Source organism: Procambarus clarkii, chromosome 17, assembly GCF_040958095.1.
Source record: "Procambarus clarkii isolate CNS0578487 chromosome 17, FALCON_Pclarkii_2.0, whole genome shotgun sequence".
In the NCBI taxonomy this organism is placed as follows: Eukaryota; Metazoa; Arthropoda; class Malacostraca; order Decapoda; family Cambaridae; genus Procambarus; species Procambarus clarkii.
The window spans coordinates 37894722-37904859 of record NC_091166.1 but is presented as its reverse complement, the minus strand read 5'-3'; the positions used below and the strand labels follow the sequence as shown (position 1 = coordinate 37904859).

The 10138-nt window shown below is 38.3% G+C and overlaps 1 protein-coding gene across 1 annotated transcript; it reads right to left on the bottom strand.

The window, feature by feature from the left end:
• Window positions 1–8317: 8317 nt before the first annotated feature.
• On the bottom strand, window positions 8318–8965 carry LOC138365657 (saposin-like protein 11). Its single transcript, XM_069326143.1, has one exon. It carries the CDS (start codon window positions 8963–8965, stop codon window positions 8318–8320), a length of 648 nt encoding a protein of 215 aa, XP_069182244.1.
• Between the last annotated feature and the right edge of the window lie 1173 nt (window positions 8966–10138).

Below are 10138 nucleotides of genomic sequence, written 5' to 3'. Positions count from 1 at the left end.
ATTGATAATATTGATAATGATTAATAACATTGACAACATTATCATTATTGATAATGAGAATTTGTAAATAAAATACAAACAAGAGGAATAAGAAATTAAATATTAAACATTTACAAGAAAATAAAAAATAAAATGAGGGGGATAAATAGGAGTTGGAACAACGTGAGATTAGACACAGAAATCACAATAACGTGATATAAAATGTGAGCAAATCCACAGGAGCCTAGGTGAGGGTTCGAACCTGGGCGCTGGGTATTCCCAGACGCCCCCTAGTCAACTGTACCACTACTAGCACCGGTATAGAGACGACTTTTTTTGTTGATATACCGACCAGGCAAGTTTTCTGCCTTCACGCACCTCAGTTTCGACGCTGTTGACCAAATCGTTAAAATTCCGGTGCTTCAGTTTGTGTTCAACGGTTAGTGAATCTTGGATTAAACATAATAATAGGTGTTTAATCCAAGATTAAACACCTATTAAAACACCACCTCGAGCCACCTGGCGGAGGCTTGTGTAATTAATTACAGAGAATTACCTACATATTTCTAAAACCTGCAAGTTATAGGGCGACTAATTAGAATATATGATAACGTTTGAACGTTCAATACGCGCTCTTACGGAAATGAAAGAGTTACGTGTATTCCGTTGGTCTTTGTGGGTTCATTCTCTTGGTCTGAAGCCTTTGCCTCCCTATTTGCACCTTTCCTCCTCCTGTACCCATTTTGTACCCACTTTCCACCTCATGTGGAAAGTGGGTACAAAATGTACCCACTTTCCCCTCTCCCTTCTGTATCCCATGAAATACAACCTGTCAATATGTAAAAAATATATCACTACTAAAATACAATAATATTCTTAACACCTAAACTAATTCTAATTATTACAAATATTGAAATTCCTGCAATATGATGTAATTAACCAATAATTTATTGCTGTAAATAGATAATAAAAATACTTTAAGATTGAAGTACCATGAGTTACAAGTAGGAACTTATTTTGAGACTGATTACCAAAGGAAAATTTTGGATAAAAGCGTCTTTATTTAGAGGACAGTTTGCGGCGAAATCTGAAATCTGAAAATATGAAATATGATCACATAAGCGTGATCAGAAACGCTCTCCTTTAACAACTGAGGAAGCACGGCATTTGAGCAATGCACATTGTGTCTAATGCAAGATGAACAATGTCAATTAAGTTGGGATAACGTGGCCTAGGATTGCTCAGAGGAGAAACAGGAGTCAAGAAAGCTGGAATCATCCCAGTTGAAAGAAATGAGAGATGGAAGAAGGTTGTCTTTGTCATCCTACGAGGCGGGGGGAAAGAGCTTTCAGAATGAAACAAAGGACGGAAAAAGAAAACTAGTAAAAAGATATGCGATATATTTTCTTTTTAGGGAGGAACTAGAGGGAGCTTTCAGGGTTTGAGGACGATAGCTCATCAAACTTTATTTCCTGGAAAATGTGCTAATTGGTGCGAAGGACTGACTCGCTTTGCTTAGTTATTGCATAGATATGTTGTGAAGATATAAACGTATTGAGGCTATAAACATTATTTAAGGACATCGTAGTAAGTCTACTGCGGGCTCACCATAGCCTGTGCTACTTGGAGCTCTTTGTTCCAGGTAGCAAATCTTAAACAACAACAACAACAACTGGACATCGTATCTCTGCTTAAACTCCATGGATTTTATCGCCAATTAAACCAATTTAAAAGGAAGATAACAAATAGGATATTAATTCGTATTATATCGACTTATTTAGGGAATAATAATTGGAAAGAGTATTTACAAATTTAAAAGTCAGAGGGAACTTAAAAGAAATTCCTCCATTAACAAGAAAGTGCTATGGAACAATATATTATAGATGAAGTCATGATCTGATGATTCATTAAGAACCAAGAAAATACGGTTATGTGAAGAGACGCCGCTAGAAATTCAAAATTCTAAGATTTGTGGAGAATTGTATTTTAATAAACAGTTCATGTATCTTCCCGAATATTTACCATCCGTAGCTTTATAAAAACAATCAAGTTCCTATAATGAACAATGACGTCTCTCGCCTCCAAAATGTTGTTATCGTCAATGGGCGACAAAATCTGTTAGGAGAGAAAGGAAGAATAATACGAAAAAGGAAGAATAATTAGAAAAATGAAGTATAATAAGAGAAGAGTTATCAGCTAAACAGGGGAATGGAAAGTTAGAGATAAATTCACCAATAATGGAATACAAATATTGAATAAAGAGCGCCACAGTTTGGGAGAATGAAGGATCGAGAATATATTAAATAGAAATATGATATAGAAAGGAGGCGATGGAGGGAGAGAGGGAATTATCAGGGGGAAAGCGCCAAGCCATTATGACTATATAGCACTTAGAATGGGCCAGGATAAGAATTTAGGATGGGACAGGGGGGGGGGGGGAACGATCGAGAGTCGTATGCCAGTAGACACAGTCATCACCCTTAGAGCCTATAAGAGGTGAAATGCTTTGAATTTTGACAGACAGGGATAGTAGAAATAGCAAAATACTATTGGACGGAAAGACTTAAAATAGGATTACAGCTCTTGCTTGCAGTTTCACCAGGTTTCTTATATGGTTTCTTTATGATAGTTTCGTATGTGATAGTTTAAAAGTTCATTTTCATGATATAAATGAGTTTCTAGAGCAGGCGGATGAGCTGAGGTAAGCTAACAGCTCTTGCTTGCTGTTTCACTAGATGCGTCATTTGACAGCCCGTATGAACCCTAGTCTTAGTTAAAAAAATAAAATAGGTGCACGAATATTTTATACAGAGAAGTTGTAATAAAGTTCATGGATTTTATAGCAATATTTTACAGGAAGATTTTCTAAAGGTCGTAGGTGAAATCATTATTACTTTTCCAAGAGTTTCATCTTTCCAGCGATAACAAACTCGGTCATTGACCTGGAGATTCTTAACAAACCCATAGATCTTAGACTGTTGCCAATGTACCAGCCGTTAACAATGAATCACTAATCAAGTAACGACTGGAAGGATGTGTGTGTGAGTGAGAGAGAGAGAGAGAGAGAGAGAGAGAGAGAGAGAGAGAGAGAGAGAGAGAGAGAGAGAGAGAGTACTCAATTTATACCCTTTCTCGTAACTATCATTGTCCCTGAGTGCAGTGTGTGTGTGTGTGTATTGCAACATAAATTCTTTGGCGTGCCTATAATGCTTGAAGATTTCTACATAATCTGACATATACAAATTCAAATTACGATGAAAAAAATTTAATAGGAGAAACAAATATATTTTCCCTCCCCCACACAAGAATGCCACTTCACGAACTATAAAGTGCCTAGTCCTTAAGGGTCTTCGAGTGTGAGATCGTATATTCCAATCCAACTGTTTCCAACGATAATAATGCCACCTCCCAAACGACCCTTAGGTCCGGCCCTTCCCATATACAAGAGCTTTTAATGCCCTTAACGACCTGATGCTTAGACTGATAATTACAGCGAGACGAGGAGCGCAAAATGTAATTTTTTTTTTTTAATAATTTTTAATTCGACATACTAATTACGATTGGAAAATAAACAAAATAAATAATTATTTGTACATCTAACTCGTTTTATATTAATGCTACTATAATAGTACCTCAAGTGTTTGAAAATAACTGAGGAAAGTACCACAGGTGTTTGAAAATAACTGAGAAAAGTACCACAGGTGTTTGAAAATAACTGAGAAAAGTACCACAGGTGTTTGAAAATATCTTGAATAGTGCCACAAGTGTTTGAAAATAATTGAGAAAAGTACCACAGGTGTTTGAAAATAACTGAGGAAAGTACCACAGGTGTTTGAAAGTAACATTGTTAAGTGCTCAGAGTATCAGCCGCCTTACAGAGCGCCGGGAAATGATTACAGAAGCGGTGAGAAGTGTCCATATACTGGTATATTACTTGTGTTGCGGGGACGGCGATGGCGCTGAGGAAAGTAAAAATATATTTCGTAAAATAGTTTTTCTTTCGTCTTTCTCTCTCTCTCTCTCTCTCTTTCAGACCTCACCTTACATCACTCTTTCTCTCTGTCTCCGTTTGCCTCACGGTGAATTAATTTCACCGTGAGAGAAATTAATTTCTCTCTCTCTCTCTCTCTCTCTCTCTCTCTCTCTCTCTCTCTCTCTCTCTCTCTCTCTCTCTCTCTCATTGAAGTATTTGTCAGGTAAGTGGACTGGTAACATTTAATTCACTTCAACAGCACAATCTTTTCCCCTAAGTGAAACTCCATCCTTAAATTCTGGCTCAAGGGACGAGGGCTGCAGAATACCAAGCAGCTGAGCCTCACCACTGGATACCAACACAAAGGTTATACGGTGAGCGAAGCAGGGGCCAGATTCACGAAGCAGTTACGCAAGCACTTACGAACTTATACATCTTTTCTCAATCTTTGACGGCTTTGTTTACAATAATTAAACAGTTAATGAGCTCCGAAGCACCAGGAGGCTGTTTATAATAATAGCAACAGTTGAGTGGGAAGTTTTCATGCTTGTAAACTGTTTAATAAATGTAACCAAAGCCGCAAAATATTGAGGAAAGATGTACACGTTCGTAAGTGTTTGCGTAACTGCTTCATGGATCTGGCAATATCTCGCCCAAAAATAGCACCAGATTTTTCTGGCGAAAAGTCATATCGCCCCCCCAAAAAAGTGCGAATATTTAGACAAAATCCGAAAAAAAGTTCTTATATGCAACTGTTGCTGGACGGAAATCAAAATCTAAAAACACTTTTAAATTGTAAATAACTTTTAAAGTGCAGCAAGTTATGATTGGTTCTTATAATGTGATATTTAATGTTTGAGCGGTGCCATAAAGGCTGTTTTCAATTAATTTTCATGCGAGCAATTAATTAAAAACTTTGATAGGAGCGAATACATGAAGCAACGTCCATGGAGTAATGGTACTGGAACGTACCGAGGGCTGAGAGAGAGAATGGGGAGTGGGTTAGGGTGGGATGGGGATAACTCTAGGATGCAGTGGAACAGGAGCGAGGTGAGGATTGAGGATAGGGAACAGAGAGAGGGGTTAGTTTGGGGGAGGGTGGGTGTGTGTGTGGGTGTGTTTCTAGGGGTAGACACTGAGAGCACTGGCGAAAGGGTGTGATAAAAAAGTAGGATTGGGTAGTTAGAGGAAATATTACATTATTTGGAGGGAATATTTTTTGAGGGCTGCGATAAAAAAGTGAGATTGGGTGGTTAGAGGGAATATTACACAAGAGAGCAATTCGAGGCCACTTAGTAAATACTTATTCCTGCGTGGACATTAAAGTGGGCGACAGGAAAATAAATTACACAATGAGCAGGAATGTATTGAAAAGTTTTGTTAGGTTCTGTATTAGAGTTTCTTGCTTACATGGAGCTTACAGATGAGCAGCGCTCAGTAAAGATATCTAAAAATCGAGGTACATTGCGTCGTTTACGGTGGAAGGAAAATATATATATATTTTTTTTTGTTCCAGAACAATATTTAAAAAGGTTATTTGCAATTTAAAATGAGCGATGGTGTCTTATGTTTTGAGGACAAATGCTAGTAAAATACACTAATATATATTGCTTAGTTACTAGACGATGTAGTAGTAAAGTTCGGTGACAAACACCTTCGCAATACTGACGTGAATGTTGAAATAAAAATAGCATGATTTAACATTACGAAAATATTGTCTGATAACAATAAGCACTTACGTGATATTGTGAGAGTGTTATGTATGCTGTTCCATTACTGTTGAGAGTAATCGACTCTCAAGATTGACTGGGAACAAGCACAATTGGCAGTTACAAACCACTTTGACTACAGCATCAATTTAAAATAAAAATAAAATCATCAACAACACTACCACAATTAAAATTTAGGTCATGACAACGGAATCGGGTAATCATTCAGGCCTAACACAAAAAAAAACATCAACAGGCTCATTTTCCCTATTTTCTGTGGTCATCGAACACTTAACTCATCAAATAATTCTTTGATCATTCATATATGAAATTGTTTGCAACATAATTTACTTGAAATGGTGTGTTATAATCTGGTAAAAATTGGAACAAGCATGGAGTTGCGTTCAGAATGTAAGCCTGTCACTGTAGACGAATATCACTATTAACCGATGGTATGAATCAGAAATTTCCAGTGACCGAAATTTCGCAAAATTTTCCTAGGCATTCATAACAAACAATATCAAATTATCATCTCAACTAGTCGGCAAATGTCAACAATTGTGAAAATTTGTTGAAAACCCCCCAAGCTTAGATATGAAGGTAGTTTTCAAATATTGTCCCATACGAAATTTCAGTCACTGTCATTTCCAAATTAGTACACACGGTCTAGTATACCACCGTTTAGTATACACGGTATACTAGTAGTATACCGGCCTCTACGTCCAGTCAGCCAGTTGCTGGAAACTAAACTAACCGTAGTTAATAAATTACTCCAGAGTATCATATTAACAACACGATCACGCCTTTCAAATCTTAATTGTTTAATAGCTCTAGACAGGATTATGTCTCAAGCAGCAGAAGCAGCCTTTTTGTGAACGTAAGTGACAATGGCTCTCATAGTTGTGTATATATATTGGAATTTCATTTGAAATATTTACACAGTGTAAAGAGTATATTCTTTTCGAGGTTGGAGTTTCTTCCCTGATTGAAATACTTCAATTCCCACCAGACAAAAATTAATCCCTATAGTTTTAAAATCCTCCTTATAGCTTTAAATGCCTCCCAATAGCTTTAAAATCCTCCTTATAGCTTTAAATGCCTCCCAATAGCTTTAAAATCCTCCTCAAAGAATTAAATTCCTCCCCATAGATTTAAATTCCTCCCCTAGAAGCCAAGTGTCTGACGTTGTCTAAGAGCCATTGGTCTATGCCAACTAGAGATCTTGCCCAGGATGCAACCCACTACAGTTACGGGTAATTATTTACTGCTAGGTTAACAGAGGCATGAGATGAAAGAAAATATTGCCCAACCGCCTCAGCACGACCACGGGAATCGAACGTAGAATCCTACGTTATGATCGAAAGACGTCGGGTCGTAGACCACTGCGCTACAGTATCATACGCACATTATTCACGAAATATCTTAAAACTAAATTAAATAACGATATCATGCAGCCATTCATTTGATTGGATAATAATAATAATAATATGCTAACCTCACCTTGTGATATGTTTTGCTATTAAATTCTGTGACGGTTGTGTGGTATATCGTGCTGACCGCTGTCATATGTTTACGGTCTGATGCACTAACAGTTGCGCTTAGTGAGACTGCTGGGTGCATTATTGTGTCATGAGAGAGACGTCTAACAATGTGCAGAGCGATGAAGTCTCCCCCATGATATCTTATTAAAATTGTCTCCCTCGTGAACAGAAAACGGATAATCTAAATATGGTGAAATAACCAAATATTGATTGTGTTGATTGTAAAATGATTGTTGATGGTTTTGTTTTATAATAATTTTTGTCCATGTGATTTGGTAAGATATTATTCCACCCTAGATATTCGTCGAGTTGCTCATACATACATACATACACACACATTAACAAACACGTACATACACCAACAGAATTCATGGGTGAATACACACAACCTGTGACCATAGTAAATCTGGACAATGGCGTGACTCCTCACAAGTGCTGCTGCTTCCCTGTCGCATATCTTGCCTTTAGCACACCATAAAACTCCCTAAACCCACCACACTGACTTATCGAGTCGTCCACTGCAAAGACTTATCAGAGCGACCTGATTTATCAGAGCGACCTGATTTACCTGAGCTCTGGCGGTTGTTACAAGCTTAGGTTCTGTCTGACAACACAACCACAACACCAGGCAATCAGGTTGTTGGTTCAGTTCCCACACACATTTGGAAATATTCGAGAATTAGCGAAATATTTTGTGTCTACAAATCTCTCTCTATATATATATTCTGAGCCTGAATGCGAAGGGGGGGGGGGGGGGGAGGAAATGTTAAAGAGTTATGTTGTTTTTGTGTGTTCATTGCGAAATAAAATGAAAATATTATATAAATGATTGTTGTACGAATTTTCTCAATATTCTTTTTAACATAGGAAGAAAAAGCTCTCCATAGCTTCTACATTTGTAGTGGGCCAGACGCATATTGGTAAAGGTAGTCTAGATGTGTCACTCCGTCAGCAGTCTGCTCTAATTAGGTTATCAGTACTACAGGTGTTCATTTGAACAAGTTAGACTACAGAACGACAGAAGTTCAAACCTACTCGTTAGACTACCAGTAGACTACCAGGTGTTCAGTTGATTACCTGGTGTTCACATTTGCTCTGTAATGACTACCAATCCATTAAAGGGTGACTCCAATTAATCTCGCTACTGATCGTTCAGATGTTGGCACTGAGACACTCATGATTACAGGTCCTTCAGATGTTGACACTGAGTCACTCATGATTACAGGTCCTTCAGATGTTGGCACTGAGTCACTCATGATTACAGGTCCTTCCGATGTTGGCACTGAGTCACTCATGATTACAGGTCCTTCAGATGTTGGCACTGAGTCACTCATGATTACAGGTCCTTCAGATGTTGGCACCGAGTCACTCATGATTACAGGTCCTTCAGATGTTGACACTGAGTCACTCATGATTACAGGTCCTTCAGATGTTGACACCGAGTCACTCATGATTACAGGTCCTTCAGATGTTGACACCGAGTCACTCATGATTACAGATCCTTCAGATGTTGACACCGAGTCACTCATGATTACAGGTCCTTCAGATGTTGGCACCGAGTCACTCATGACTACAGGTCCTTCAGATGTTGGCACTGAGTCACTCATGATTACAGGTCCTTCAGATGTTGACACCGAGTCACTCATGATTACAGGTCCTTCAGATGTTGGCACTGAGTCACTCATGATTACAGGTCCTTCAGATGTTGACACCGAGTCACTCATGATTACAGGTCCTTCAGATGTTGGCACCGAGTCACTCATGACTACAAGAGCGATAGATATTAGCTAAGTTGTAACAGGCAATGATGAAGTTGTTACCACTGAATTATGACTGCCTGAATTGCATCAAGTGCAAACAATATATATAATTTCCATTGATATTAACATGTGTAAAACACCACACAAACACGTGACAAAATACATAAAACACGTGTCAGAAAGTCAGTATATATCGTCGTGATCAGCGGATGGCAGATGTCCCGTCTCCATTAGAAAGTGGACGACATATTGCTAACCACTCAGTAATAATTCAATTGAAATCCTCAAGGATTCACTGGTTTCCCCAATTTAGTCTCTAGCCCCTATGTTAAGCTTTATGTGTAGCCCATTGTGTAGCCCCATATGTAGTCTCTGTGAATAGCCCTGTGTAAAGCCTCAATAGTCGAGAGAGATGACTATTCAATCCTTTCAAGAGAAAACTTGACTGTTTTCTCCAAGGAGTGCCGGACCAATCGGGCTGTGGTGGATATGTGAGCCTGCAGGCCGCTCCAAGCAACAGCCTGGTGAACCAAGCTCTCACAAGTCAAGCCTGGCCTTGGGCCGGGCTTGGGGAATAGAACATTTCCCAGAACCCCATCAACCAGGTATCAACCAGCTATCAACCAGTCGAGACCTCTGCAAATGGATGGAATTTTTTCTTACCTCTCACAATCCTGATATCAGGTTATTTTTATCAGAACTTTGACAATATTGTTAATTCTTATTTCTAAATTCCAATTCACATGTTCAGAGCATATAGAGAAACTGGTAAAATATAATTACACATAAAATAATTTGATTAGTTTGCTAATCATTTCCTAACATTAGAAAAATGTTCCGAGTAGAAAAGGCCTCCCTTTCTGTAATGACTGATATAGATATGATTGAAATATATATTATTTACAACTGTCATGAAATTAAACTCTAATTATCAGTCTCATTTATATAAGGACGATAGTTATCTTGTTCACGTGATGATGGAAACTGCCTTAAATATGTAGATGGAAGCAGCTCTCTCAGATATATGGACGGAAACTGAGCAACAGTCTGAAATAGGACTGCACGGATTGGACTGTACTCCTAGGACCATACGAGACTGTACAGGACTGTACTCACTGAACTGTACCTACAGAATAGTACAAGACAGTACAGGACTGTACTCGTAGGATACACACG